A 15369-nucleotide genomic window follows, 5' to 3' on the forward strand; every position below is an offset into this window, starting at 1 on the left:
CATTAAATGAAATGTATATCGCTCTTCAGCGCAGATCTTCAGCGCTGCATACTGAATCTAGCCCTCAGCATTTTGTGAACATAATAAATATCTTCAGCCCCCAAGATAAAACGCATGCAGTCACTTCTTCAAACATGATAATGATGTGTGTGACACAAATAAGCAAGTCTTCTCATACATTCAGGATTCCATACATTCAGGATTCCATACATTCAGGATTCCATACATTCAGGATTCCATACATTCAGGATTCCATACATTCAGGATTCATACCTTGATTCAGAATTCAAAAGCAGCAAAAGAACATCATGAAGATACTGATGGGTGCACCCTTCCCTTTATTTCACAGTACTTTGTCTGAAAGCAGGTAACATAGTATTAAGAAATGAAATAAAAACACTTTATTGTGCTCTTGTTTGTTTCTGGTGTACTTAAACAACAGCTTTTCACTGTTTTTTTCCACCGGTTTCCCAACAATTCTAACTTTTATGAGCCACAGAAGTGCTACAATATGCAATATAAAAACATGTAGCTTACTTGCTAATTTATCTAGAAATCTGACAGCTCTTGGAATCTATTGAAATGCATTTAGAAAAATTACATCAAATAAGGACTTGTCAACAATATCAACACTGAAAGAAAAATGAAGAAAATGACAGTCGCACACATATCCCAGAAGTTTAAGGCGGTTGAAATAAGAACTCAGACAGCCAAGTTACCTCTTGTATCCACTCAAAAATAGTGTATAGATAATGTACAAATCCAGCGGCAGAATTTTAGTTCAGGCATTCATGGGATATTATTTCATAGTTAACCCAGGCATGTCGATATGCCTCTGATAAGTGACTTCTAATTTACAAAAGTGCCATAACAGCCACACAGTATAGGAAAATATCCTTCAACAAGAGCTTTCAGTGAAACCAACAACTTTGCTGTTTTTTTTACTTTGTTGGCCGAGACAAATACAAAATATGATAAGTTATGGGAAATATATGAATTGAAAAACCAAGTAGAGACAAAGGAAACTCAAGATTATGGTTGTAAATAGCAAACAATTGCTCCGAAATCAAATGAAAAAGCTGCCACATACAGATGTCATCATCTATATTGTACATTCATCCATCGGGCTATAAGGACAGATATTCCAGTAGAGAATGTGAACTGCCTAAACAACAGGTGGGAAACTAAAGTTGCCTTCGGTGGAAAATATTGGTAATATATAGGTGAACGGTCAATTACACTTTCAACAAAAGTAACTCTTAAAATGTTTTGGCTCTTTGAAACACAGTAGAACATATTCAAATTAAATGCATATGGAACCTGATTTACTATGTTCACACATATCTAAGACCTGTGTTTCCCAACCCCCAACTGTACATCTTTTTGTTGTAGCTCCAGACAACCACACCTGATTCTACTTATCAACTAATCGTCAAGCCCTTGACCAAGTTGAATCAGGGGTTTTTGTGCTTGGGCTACAACTCAAATGTGTGCTGTTGGGGGTACTTGAGGACCGGAGTTGGGAAACACTTTCTTAGACCATGCAGAAAAAAAATGTAAACTCTTCAGCTTTTTCTACTTTGGTTCTAAAGATATGACTAATGGCTTACGATGCCGATGTCTAAGACAGACCATCAGCATCAGAATAATACAATGAACTGTTTTATGTAGGATATTACATTTAGAAAACTCCAGCCTTTTAATATTGTGCAGTTTGTTTAGTGGCCTCTAAAATGTATTATGTGAAAGTGCTGCAAATAGGGGAAGGGAAAGTTAAGTGGTCTGGGCAAGATAATACCAATTATCTGACCAGTGTAATGTTTATCAGTTAGGACACGGAAATCATTAGAAAACAAATAACGAGCTGTCTTTGAAATCCATGGGCTAAACCTGAATCAAACATCATTTTTTAAAATCTTATTAACATAAAACATTGCAGATATAGAAACTGTATCAGTACATAGTTCCATTGTAGAATTAAATATATGTGAGGAGAAAAAAAATATTTTTCGTATGATTGTTCAGTAGTTCTTGAAGAAAAAATATTGAGGTTTCAGTAGACATGTTTTTCAATATTTGTTACAGTATTTTCTCAAAGTACACAACAGCAAATCCACTGTCACAGGACTTGGCCATGCGATACCCAAATACCTATAATCCATTGCAACATATAATATGTATATTCTTAATTTGCAATATGTTTTCTTCTTGAAACGTTAGATTACAGTTTATTCCCATAAATTCCATACACAATGTGACAAATTTAAGATGGTAATTTCCAAGAAGGTCATTCCCAAGGTTATTTTCCTATTTTACTCACAGTCAAAATATGTTGCTATATATACGTTTAAGTAGTTGATCGCAATATGGAAGTATCCATCCAATCAATAGTGAGTTTCACATATAAGGTTTCTGTGTCATTTCTAAAAGTTGTGGTCCAGTAGAAAATACTTGGAGAGATTAAGATTTCTGTTGAGCAGATACACCTTTCCAGTAGTCTAAAATGTCATGCAGGTCCTCATCCTTGGCAAACTGCACTTTTTTACGTAGCGCATGCCCTGCAGCCATGTACTCGTCCTCGTCTTTGTGCCGTTTGCCGCGGAGTTTGAAGCGCTCCCAGATGGTGTGATGTGGTTTGCAGTAGTACTCAGGACTGGAGGAGTAGCTGAGGTTATGGTACTGAGGTGAGAGCGGAGAGTACGCCATGTCTCTGGGACGGGGCCGAGTTAGGGGCTCCAGGATGGAGGGCTTGTGGCTTCCGGGCCCTTCCAGCTCCTCGATCTGCAGCTGGTGGCTGTCGGGATAGGAGTGCCGGTGCTCATTGTACTGCCTGATCTTCTCCGCCTCTGCCCTAAGGATGGCAGCGGCAGGCGTTACAGTGAGGATGGTCTCACCCGTTGGCGAGGTCTTCTCTATGTACTTGGACTCTGAGCGGTAAGGCCTTGGGCTCCGCATTGGACCTCCAGTGGCAGTGCTGGGCCGCTTTGGCGGGACATCCGAGGTGTGGTGCCTCTGTAACGAGTGGTGGTAGCTGTCCTTATACACCGGGGACAGGAAGCTAGACTTGCTCTGCGGCTGCTCTGATATTAGGACCAGCTGGGGCTCCTGGGTGGACACAGCTCCTGATTTCACCCCTTGAAAAGATGTGGATTCTGACTTCAGAGCATCGATGCAGTTGTTAATGATCTGATTGACCTTATCCACCTCCTTTGCAATGGTTGAAATCTCGGCCACTGACCCTTGGCTGTTCCCAGGCATGGACATCCCAGGCATGGACATCTCACACTCTCTGCGTTCATGGTGGTCCCCGGTTCCTCGCACCTCTATGTAACTTCCCTTGGCCATTTTAGGCGTGTCATCTCTTATCTCCTGCAGTTTGTACTGCTCCATTTCACTACCAGATGGTAGGTATGGCATGCGGGACATACTCTCCCCACCCATCATTTGCTTCTGTGACATCCTGGAAATGGTTCCCCCTTCGAGCTCTTGTCCATATTTGAGTTCAATTATACTTTTCTTTAGGCTGCCTGCCTTTTTGTGCTTTTCATCTTGCTGACGTTTTTTACGCAAGCAATAGTAGACCACCCCTAGGACAATCACCATACTAAAGAGACAACCTAGGATGGTCATAATGTAGTGGGTAGCTGTTGCATGGTTTTGTGATCTCTCTTTCCCATTCCAGGGTCCTGTGGAGACTGCCAGACAAGTGTGATTGAATCTAAGATTATTCTTTATAGAAGCGACACAGTACGTGTATTCAGTATGGGGTTTCAGGTTTTTAAGTTCAATGTCCTCATTCTGAATTTTGAGGTTTTGAATATCAGTGAAAAAACTGTTATTGTAGAGAACCAGGCTGTACATCTTCTTGAAGGGATGGGGGATCTGAACAGTGATGGTGGCGCTTGTTTTAGAGACTTGCTTGAGCTTCATACTGGGTTTTATATCCACATTAATCACCGTTGGGTTGATACTCATACTCTCATCTGGCTCAGTTCCGGAGGGACAGTCCTCCAGCCCACAGGGAGTGTAGTCTGGTGGGAGGGTGGTGGTCTCAGGAGGCACAGGTATGTACGGCGTCACATAGTCGTCTGTACACACAGTGGAGAGCATATGGAGGGCATTCCGAAAAGTCGGATTGTTAGGGTTCTGGCTGAGCAGACTGTAGCCAGAGACACCTGATGGGGAGTCACAGACCATCCGTTCATTTGTCCTGTTGGGGAATGCAGAGAGCCACTTCACAAAGCCAAGTAGTTCACAGGAACAGTTGAAAGGGTTGGTGTAAAGCTCACAGGTAGTCAGTTTAGTCAGGCTGGTAAACGTGGTCCCATCTAGTTGCTGGATACGGTTCATGGAGAGGTCGATGTTTTCCAGGCTATAGCACTCCAAAAAGGCATTGGGTGTCACAGTCTCAATCAGATTTGCCTGGAGGTAGAGGTACTGCAGCTTGCCCAAACCCCTGAGGATGCCCTCAGTAAGGTTACGGAGTTTGTTGAAGCCTAACTGAAGGACCTGTAAGTTGAACTGGGCAGAAAAGGCCCCGTCATCTATGTAGTTGATCTCATTCTTGGTCAGGTTTAGGTAGGTCAGGTTGGCGAAGCGGCTGAGGGCAGAGAAATGGATACTTTTGATCTTGTTTTCATTGAGCCGAAGGTCCACAATGGTGCTGTTGATATGCGTGGGGATTGCCTCGTATGGAGGCTGGTTTTGGCTGCAGATGGCCAGCCACACAAAACCCTTCTCGCCTTCGATGAGCCAGCAATCCCCATTGACTCTGCCTATATGGGTCAAATATACTATAGCCACAGACCAGAAAAAGGCACTCATTACCATAGCTCCACCGCAGGCCATTGGTGCTCCTCTTGATGTCATGGGCAGTGCCCAAAAGCTCTAAGACGGGAACACCACTGTGGTTTCTAAAGATGCGGAACTGAACTCTTTGTAATCTAGCTGGACTTTCAAGTGTTCTCCTCCGCGAGGACAATCAATATATTGGCCTTGTGTCCAGGGAAGGATAATTCGGTCCCAATGTTCCAGCCATTTACAAAAAGGTGTTGGGCATGTGCATTTAGACCAGCATCCATCCAATGACTTTAGCCTGGAATGAAGTTCTAGAGATGGTTCGCTGAGATTCAGTATTTCACCACCTCAGATTGTCTTGTGCTTATTTCCCCAGGGATAACATCGTTGATCGGTCTCATCCTATTGTTTCTTCCTCTGTCCTTCTTGCTGTGTCACATTCATGGGCTCAGAGGAACTCCCTGTGAAGACAAGAGAAGCAGGCACACGTTAGGGGAATCAATAACTGCTTGAATGTGAGGTTTTCAATTTGAATATAACCACATTTACACCACAAAACGTAAAAAGTATATATTCTTTTGGCCAGAAATATTGAGAATACATGACATGATGCACAAGTAGAATTATATTTCTCCTCCATAGACCATGTATTAGGTATTAGGTGAACAATAGGTAGGTAAAGAGGTAGGTAAAGAAATAAAAACAACAGTAAAAAGACAGTGAAAAATAACATTACGGATCCAAATAATCAAGACACATTTTCATTTTGAACGTTAAGTAAAAATAGCAAATATCATTTTAAAGGAAAAATTGGATTCATGTGTATGCTTCCTCTTTCATCGCCATCCAATTATTTCGTACACAATTTCAGAGGTGCTTTGCGTTCCCTGTGGCATATTGCTATTAAAGGAAACCTTTGGCCAATTACCACTTGACAGGTCGGGGAAAGCAGGGTCCCTATTCTCACATCATTAACCTGTGGACTGTCAAACACAACTGAGTCCAACTAATGTTTAGATGCAGCATGGAATTAATTAATTACTCTGCACCATACTGAAATGTTCCTTTGAAACGGTCTTCTCGAGAATCTTATAGAACCGAAAACTCGAGAACCTTATAGAACCTTACAGAAATAGAACTTAATGTATTTCAGTGTCATGGATGTATCTCTTAAACATCTTACGGTAACTACTGCGGATACAAACCGTGAACCAAAAATAGCAAACTGTTCATGTCACACCCTGACCATCGTTTGCTTTGTATGTTTCTATGTTTTGTTTGGTCAGGGTGTGATCTGAGTGGGCATTCTATGTTGTGTGTCTAGTTTGTCTGTTTCTGTGTTTGGCCTGATATGGTTCTCAATCAGAGGCAGGTTGTCTCTGATTAGTCATTGTCTCTGATTGGGAACCATATTTAGGTAGCCTGTTTGATGTTGGGGTTTGTGGGTGATTGTTCCTGTCTCTGTGTTTGCACCAGATAGGGCCGTTTTGGTTTTTCACGTTTCTTGTTTTGTTAGTCTATTCATGTATAGAACCATGAATAATAACCACGCTGCATTTTGGTCCGCCTCTCCTTCAACTCAAGAAAACCGTTACAGTTCATTGTCAATTTAACCCTGTCAGACAGCTCCCCTGGAAAATTGCAGTGTTCCATTGGGTCTGGTTAAATCGTTTGACCCAATCAATTTGATCAAAAAAAGACACAGCACACAGACAGTCCAAACAGCCCAAGGTTTCCGAACAAAGTTGATAGCTGCAGGAGGAAACCTTGGAGCCTATAGATCCTGTTTTTATGTAGAGGTATTAATGAATTATTAGTCATAAACAGCAGGTGACCTCAGCATGGGAGGTGCTGAGAGGAAGGAAAGTGAAATGTTTAAGTATATGAGTCATTCTCCTAATAGTCTTTGGTATTAACTTGCACCACAGTCGACCAGCACAGCCGTGGTCATAATCAGCAGCAGTGGCCAGCAAGGAACACGTCTTCAGCGAGAAACACACACGGCCAGCGAGGAACACGGAGACACTTCGTCTTCCTGGAAAAAAATACTTTTGTGTTTGGACTATGAATTGCATACACTAGTTCCATTCGAAGAACTACCATATAACTTTGATATTCCCACCATACATATTTCATTGTGCTGAATTTTTATTTTTTAAATGATGGGATAGGCTACTGCACGTGCCAATTACGATATTGATTTATACGTTATGACTGCATGCCAAATACAAAAGTATTTGTTCTGCTTTTTGAGAATAAGAACTGAGGCTGCAAAATGCTTATGAAGGAATGAAAAGGATTTACTGCATGCCAGACATTTCTGAGTGAAAGGGGAAACCTTTCATCTGCATTCACTAATGTGTAGTCAATACATCTTGCTGACCCAAGGGCTACAGTATACTTCATTGTCAGTGGCGCCTAGTATTGCTTTTTATCCAAACCTGAGCCACTTAACTAGCTTTCTAATCAGATTGGACTCAGTCAGATATTCATTTTTCATTGTTAAAATTCTATATGATGGCAAACACAGCCACAGAAGAAACGCTCACCACCATGGCAGGGGTCTCGGCTCAGAGCGATGAATTACAGGTTCTCTTCTCCGGTCCACTTAAAGCAGCCCAGACATCTCAGAGGGAGATATATGTTCAGACCTCACAGAGATGTGTAGGCTGCTGTACAGAACAACACCCGGTACCTCGTCTGCCATGCTTACTGCTGTCACACTTGAATATTTCTAAGAACAATGAGAATCAAGAAGACAAGCAACCTCCAACCTGCAAAGACAGAGAGGGATTTGTGTATATTCATAATTTAACAAAGCCAATGAGAGATGTTTCAATTATGAAAATCATGTTTATGAGGAGAATTCATTTATTTTTCATTTTATACACATTATTCATATTAAGACCTGGAAGGATTCCTACTGTAGATAACGTTTTTTTTTTTTTTTTTAAAGAAAGCAAATCAAATTTTTATCCAATCGAATACAATATATTAGAAATGCAAGTCACTGTTCAAGAAATGGTACTTGTGGACTTCCCTTAAGTAACGTCAAATGTTCAACTCTTCCAGATCCGGTGACTGTGTTATTAGAGCCATTAATTCATTGCGAATGGTGTGGGAGTGACTGACCATGAAAGTGGGCTGTAAACTCAAGTGATGGATAGGTTAATCATAGAGGACAGCAGTTGAATACTTTAAACCCAGAGGTATGTGGTGTGCGCCCTCGTCACTGGCATCTCTTAGCCCTCTGATGCAGCTGCTGACACAGGCCAGGAAGTGGATGTGTTGCCTTGTGGGAGGCCACAGAGGGTGAGAAGAAAGGTGTCCCTAGGTGGTAGAGGACACGGGCCTTTACATAAAGGGGATAATCATGTTGCTACAACAGGATAATTGTGACAGTTTAGTGCGGAGGGAATACACCTCAAATTGGAACTGTGGACGTAAGGTCATTCCAGCAGTCTGTTGACCTTTCGTGTGGTCTGCCCACCGCGCTCCAATTAGGCCTAAACAAATGTTGTGTTGCCATCTAGCATTGCTATCATAAATGAGGAAGTGAGCATATGTTTTCAGGAAGTCAAAATAACTAACAGCCATACCATGATCTCTAGGGCACAATGCGGAACTGTTCATATTCAAAAACAAAACTGTCCGCAATCCACGAACTAACGGACAATATGAATACAATTTCCATTGTTTAGTATCCTCTTACCACACAGTGTACATGATGCTGGCTTCTAATGGGAATCACTGATAATAGAGGAAGTATGTCCATTGTTCAACATAAACCTATTCAGGACTACACTGGTCAGCGTGTTTGCACATAAGTGCTGATTGGGACAGAAACAGGGTTGTTGAGGCTAAGATTCATCACCATGTAGTACTGACACAGTCATCAGTCAGTGGAAACCTTCCAGTGTTTTCATCTTCTCAATATGCTCTACCTTGAAAAGAACATTTATTATGTCCGTGCAATGATTAATTATACGCTTAGCACCTTTCATTCAAATCACTGCTGTAACTGAGTCAAGCTATGCATTTTCCATTTTGATTGAGATGTTTAAGCCTAATTGAAACAAAAGAGTGGAGCCATTCGTAGCGCTGCCTTGTGTGTGTGTGTGTGTGTGTGTGGGGGGGGGCATACTGTGGCTATGGATGAGTTCTGACAGTAAATGTGTACAATTGGATCGGAGGGAGCAGTGCTGAAGTAACCTACTGAGGGACTGTTTGTTTTGCTTGGATTTGTATGAGCCCCGAGGGAGAGATTACACACAAATCTAAAGCCCAGCTTTGTCTACTCGTGCCTGTGTTATGTGGGAATCGTAAACCCGATACATTGGAATACTAAATAAGGAAGCACACTGTAATACAGCACGGTAGCAAACTGGGTTGTCTCCCCTTCTCATATTTCTGCACCCTCACCATTCCTGTACACAGTCTGTCGCCATACATACCAAAGATCCCCCATTTTGGGTATGCGTTTTGTGGGGGACTTTGAAGCAGTGTTATAATAATTGACTTTGTTTCCATTGAGCTTGGGGATGGCTTGAGGCAGTAATATGCTGTGAGCTGCTCAACATAAAATGATCAGGTGGATGTTTGGGTTTGGCAGGTTTCTATAAGGCTGGGGTCGTGCCGGCCCACTCACATCCCTGTGTTCCACTGCTGTATGACATGGTCACCAGAGGAGGCTGGTATGAGGAGCTATAGGAGGATGGGCTTATTGTAAAGACTGGAATGGAATAAATCAAATCAAATCAAAGTGTATTTGTCATGTGCGCCGAATACGAAAGGTATAGACCTTACAGTGAAATGCTTACTTACAGGCCCTAACCAACAGTGCGTATTCGGTGAACAATAGATAAGTAAAGAAATAAAAACAACAGTAAAAAGACAATGAAAAATAACAGTAGCGAGGCTATCTATATACAGTAGTGGAACTGTATCAAACACAATAAACATGTGGAAACCGTTCCATTGACTCAATTCAATGGAACGTCCTCCTATAGCTCCTCCCACCAGGCTCCACTGATGGCCACACTTTATGTGGAGCTCTCTTTTAATGTCTGTCCGTTGAAACTGGAGGATTTTGTTCGCACTGAAGAGGACTGTGCCCGTTGGCTGAAAAATGCATGTGCCCCAGATTTTAATCAAAAGCACATTAAGACAACATTTTATGAGTACATGGTTGGCATTTGTCCAAAGTATTTAAGTGACATTTAGTTTAGTATACCTATTTCCCACTATATCATGGGCATGGTAAAGTGGGTGGAGTCACTCTGTCAGCTGCTAACCTAGACATAGAACCAGGAAGTACATTGTGCACCTCCATACACTGTGTGGAACGCTCTACAAGGAAATGCCAAAAGGCTACCACTACAAAAACCACCTACCACAAAAGTGCATTTACCACGGGGCATTCAAATATAATTACTTTTAAACCCTCTGAAATAAAGAAGGTTTCCGTTTGGAAAGCCAAACCAAATGTTCCATGAAATGAATATGAAAAGTATGGCTCTGGGAAATATCTGGCGAGGCTAAACTTTTTAAAGAGAAAATTGTCTCCTATCATTGTCCCCACCATTCTCTGACCTTTATCGTAAATACCGGCTGGCAGTGTCTGAGAGCCGTTCTGACCCGTCCTCAGTTCTCTCTTAGCAGGGAGGGACCCCTTTAGGTGTTACATGGAAGTTGACGTGAAACCTGAAAAGACTTCCTCTCATTAATAATGCATAGAGGGGTTTGTTTGTCCACTGTGACTCACCCCAGTGGGCTCCGCATCAATTCCACCACCGCTACTGCGGTCCACGGCATAAATTACAACCCTGCTAGTTCGCCTCGTTAGAGTCACCCGCTGTTGCATATGAATGTTAGTGATTTAGTCAACTACCTTTTGCATAAACAAACCTCTCATCATACATTCAGGTTTAGTGTCTCCGAGTGCTTTAATGCCACCCTGGTGCCTATATGCTTAACCAACAAATACCGCAGTGCTCACTAATAAAAAGAGCTTGGAGATGGTGGGAAAAGAACAACCAACATTGGAATCCATGTGTATGCATTAGTTTCACCTAAATCAAATCAAATGTTATTAGTTGTCACATACACGTGTTTAGCAGATGTTATTGCGGGTGTAGCGAAATGCTTGTAAAACGTGTCACATACTAACAATGAGCTTAAGGCAGTTAGGGCAGCATGGCATGTTCATCCTCAGAACAGCCTATTGGTCTATTTGCAGCCCTGGAATCTTTCCCCATTGGCAGCAATCTCTATGGTCCAGTGGTAGTGTAGCCCTGAGGGCAGTAGGCCAGAACACCCAGGGCATCAGAGCCAAGCTCCTCTCCCAGTGGACACCCAGGCAGCCCAGGCAGCCATTCCCCAGTCTACTTGTTCCCATTGGGGCCCTGCTGCATACAGATTAATGATGGATTTTCTTGTCATCCCCTATGAACAACTAATGATGCCCTGATTCAATGGTCCTACATTAAGTTGTTGTAATTCCCACTGTTTTGCTTGCTCAGGGCACTTTCATACACTTACGTAGCCACACTTTTTTGCATTGAATATGTTATTGATGGATTTTATTTGAGAGAGATACTGTATTCTCCATTAGCAGTCAGCGTTGAGGAAAGATACTTCTTTCAAATTATGTTTAACTCAGAGTGTAGATGCTATTTGATCTTTGTTGTAAGTAGTTGCCTTCAAAGTGCCTACAATTAACATATTGGGGCAATACATAGACCCAATGTTTACCATATGACAACTGACATAACACCGTGTAACTGTGAGGCCAACTAGCATTACTGTTTGATGTTAGGGGGCAGACAAGGGTGCTTCGGAAGCTAAGAGCTCATGTTACCTTGAAGGGGAAGTCTTTCAATGCACTGAATTCAAGTCTGTGATTGTGAGACAGGCTTCTACTCTCATATGCCGAGCCTCTGGGGTTCACTCCTCCGCAGCGGCGAGCCTGGGCTTCAAGGCAAAGACATGACAGAATCTCCCATAAGCCTTGTGGATGAAACAGATACAGTAACAAGTGCAACTGTCTCCCAATGAGGTATATTGTATGTAAAGCTGTCATACTGTATCCTCTCTGTCTCTGTCTCTGTCTCTCCTTCTCTCTTGCTCTCTCGGAGGAAAACACACATTTGCAAATTGTATTAGACAGCCTGTATTGGTCAGAAGGGCACAGCGAGACTGGATTCTCAGTTTAATCTGGTCATATCTGTACTGCTATATATAGTCATGTTATCTCCCTCTCATGTCTATGTGTCCAAGGCCTCACCCCCCCACCTCTGCTGTTCGTCTTTATATCTTGCTCCGTCTTTCTCTTTCGGATGGTGACGGTGCCTCAGTCCCCTGAGACCGTCCTCATCCCTCCCAATGACTGCCCTTTATTTGATGTCATTGAAAATGCATGCGCATCTTGCTGGGAAAGAATGAAAAAAGGTAAAGATGGGCGACCAGAAGTGGAGAATCAATTGAGCTGAAATGGAACTGCTTCTCTTGGGGGAGAAAAATATTGTGCTCACTGAGGTACTGAATTGCTTTGGAGAGAAAGGGAGGAGGTGGATGCATGCTTCAGCTATATCCAAGGATATTAAAGTCATGCATTAATTACTAAAAGGAATATTGCCTGGAATTGAATGGAATGTTCTCCCTAGCCCCCAATCCTGTTTGTTTGGAAATGTGCTTGCTTCCTTTGTGGCATCAATGGCATACTTTGTGGACATGCCAGGCCTCTTCAGAAAAAGGGCTTCGTACAGGAGCACAAACAGCTGCAAGGCACTGCACACTAATGAGTTTATATCTAACTTTACTTCCCTGATAAGTGAAGGGTATTGTGCCGCATCTCTGTGATTTGAATTGTTTTTCAGACAAAGCCCTTTTCTTTCCCCATGATAATTGGAATCGGCTCATATAAATTCAGCCAGGAAAAGCTTTCACAATGGTATTTATCTCAATGGAGGAGAATGAATGTCACCGCAGTGATCAAAAACGTGACGAAAACGAACAAAGGAAACACGTAATGGTAAAGTTGTGAATGTGGAGATGCACACAATTTCCAGGTTCGTGCTCTCAATGTGCTCTTCAGACGTTCTTTGAAACCACTCGAAATGCAGTACTCGTGACCTTCTACAGCAGAGGCAGAAAAGGACGTGTAGCAAAAGCTATACCAGTTTTCTTAATGTTTTGCTAGATTGCTTTTCAGTGTTGTCACATACGGTATATCCTGTGGTGGTGTTGGGGGATGGTGGTTGTGGTGGAATGACACGCTTGCACTATGTATGGACAGTGCACTACAAACCAGCCAACAACTTCAGCACGATGGACAGCAGCAAGGGGAAAAAAGGTCAACCAATGCATAAAGACGTAGGATCTTCATTTGAGTCCGTTTTCTACAGCAGGAACATAATCCTGCAGTAACAGGAAATGTGGATTATTATGTGGATTATAATTCATCTATATTTTTGTAGGGGTTGATACATCTTCCGTAAGGGAAAAATCAAGTCTGAAAAATCAAAGTGGCAATTACAATCTTCAGAAGCCTTTTTAAACCTCAAATATACGACACGTTTGACATTTTCTGCATTGCAGGAACCTTCTCCTGCAACTGGGTGATCAAATTAAGATCTTGCATCTGTATGAAGTGCTGGAAGGAGGAAGTAAGGCTGTGCTTACACAGGCAGCCCAATGCTGATTCTTTTGCCCAATTGTTGGCAAAGAGCTGATCTGATTGGTCAAAAGACCAATTAGTAGAAAAATATCATAATTGTGCTGGATGTGTAAACACAGCCTTACACCACTCTTCCCCACAGGGGGAATCCTAAAGAGCAACATTTATCCTTTCGTCAGGATGAACTGTAATGTATGTAAATGTTGACCATTTGTGCGGAATCTATTTCCAATGCATATCTACTGGGAGAGCACTTTTTAAGTTGCTGAAAACAGCTCCACTTGCACACCCAAATGAGGGTGAAACTGTGCTTGTCCTTTTGCATGCCTGTTTCCATCTCCCCCAGTTAATTACTCGAAATAGCCAATTAGCCACATATATTAGCATTTCATACATCCACCTCCGTCATAAATCTAGCTTAAGTGTAGTGTATTTGGTCATTTTGAAGGTAGAACATTTGCTTAAATAGTGAATGATTGGGCTAATTAAGCGCTTTGAGGGCCAAGGGTTGAGGCCAACTATGTAAGTCCAGACCTCGGGAATTAGAATTTGACACAAATGTTCTATTCTACAACAGACTATTTGGTATTCCTGACAGTGTGATGCTTTGTAAAACTTGAAATGACTTACTGCTCTGGCATCTCTTGTAAATTCCCAATGCCACACTCAATTGTTCTTCAGTGGATCGAGTCCTTCAACAGGCTGATGACCTAGTACGATTCTCACCTTTCCGGGAGCAAGAAATCTCATTACAAAGCACAAACTCCATTCCGGATGGCCCTTTAAAAAAAGATGATACGCCATGGAGAATGGCTTGGAATTACAGTGTGCACTGATGGAAACAGTAGCCTTAATGGAGAGAGCTTTTAGAGTTAAAGTCATATCCAAAGTGGAGTTATTGGGAACTGCGGTATGAACGCACTTCAGACAGTTTGCTCAGTTGGTACAATGAGCAAAAAAATAAAATATCATGGTCTGAAACTGTAGATCTAATATGCAAAACCTTCCTTTAACAACATTCATTGATTTGCTACATAAACAAACAAAAAAGTTATGGATTTGTCCCAACAATAATTGTGCATTATGCCACAGACTTGTATTGAGTAAACTTGTAGACAATTCAATTATACTAAGGCCTATTACAAACTGGCAAACCAACTGAGGTATTGTCAGAATTGTCAGAACCAACAGCAGTAGAACGAATCCAATGAGAAAACAATTAGGTTGTAGACAGCCTGTATTTGTCATAAGAACAAGGAGAGCACAACCAACACTTACAGTTTAATTTAATTCAGTTCATGTAAGAGTAAGATACAACTTGGGATAATACCTGCAGGTTTTATTGCAATTTTCCAGACCATCAACTCAGCACTCACGTCTCTGGTCTTTGAGCTCACCAGCTGCCGGTGGGCAGGAGGATGTATGCCGACACATCTTCTGCTGCTGACTCAAGACATGGCAGACTAAACTGGAATCTACTGTACAGTCTTACCTTGATAGTTCACCCAAATTAGGAAATGACACATTGGTTTCCTTACGCTGTAAGCAGTCTTTGGACAAGGTTTGGCAGCGACCCATGCTTTGGTTTAGTTTACCTGGCACTCTTTCCAACGTTTTAGCATTTGTGGCACAAATCCCATTCAAGTCATGGTACTGATATTAGCATTTTTTTTGCACATTGTATTCAAATAATCTACGTGACTTTGTTGAGCTTCACAGTCAATTTCGGTACTTTCGGGTGATTCGGACATGATTCGTGGAAAATGCTAATATCGGTACCATAACTTGAATGGGTATTGAGCCAAAAATGCTAAAAGGTTAGCATTTCAAAATGGTACAAGGGAAATAAAACCAAAGCATGGATCACTGTCATACCTTGTCCATAGACTGCTTAC

The 15369-nt window shown here is 41.9% G+C and overlaps 1 protein-coding gene across 1 annotated transcript in view; it reads right to left on the bottom strand.

The window, feature by feature from the left end:
• Positions 1-315: 315 nt before the first annotated feature.
• LOC124015176 (protein ELFN1-like) overlaps positions 316-15369 on the bottom strand; it is a 94600-nt gene continuing 79546 nt past the window's right edge. Inside the window, exon 3 of the mRNA XM_046330181.1 lies at positions 316-5258. Within this exon, the coding sequence (XP_046186137.1) occupies positions 2461-4869 (2409 nt within the window). The 5' untranslated portion in view covers positions 4870-5258 and the 3' untranslated portion in view covers positions 316-2460. The remainder of the gene's footprint in view (positions 5259-15369) is intronic.

The sequence above is a fragment of the Oncorhynchus gorbuscha genome, linkage group LG26, assembly GCF_021184085.1.
Source record: "Oncorhynchus gorbuscha isolate QuinsamMale2020 ecotype Even-year linkage group LG26, OgorEven_v1.0, whole genome shotgun sequence".
Classification (NCBI taxonomy): domain Eukaryota; kingdom Metazoa; phylum Chordata; class Actinopteri; order Salmoniformes; family Salmonidae; genus Oncorhynchus; species Oncorhynchus gorbuscha.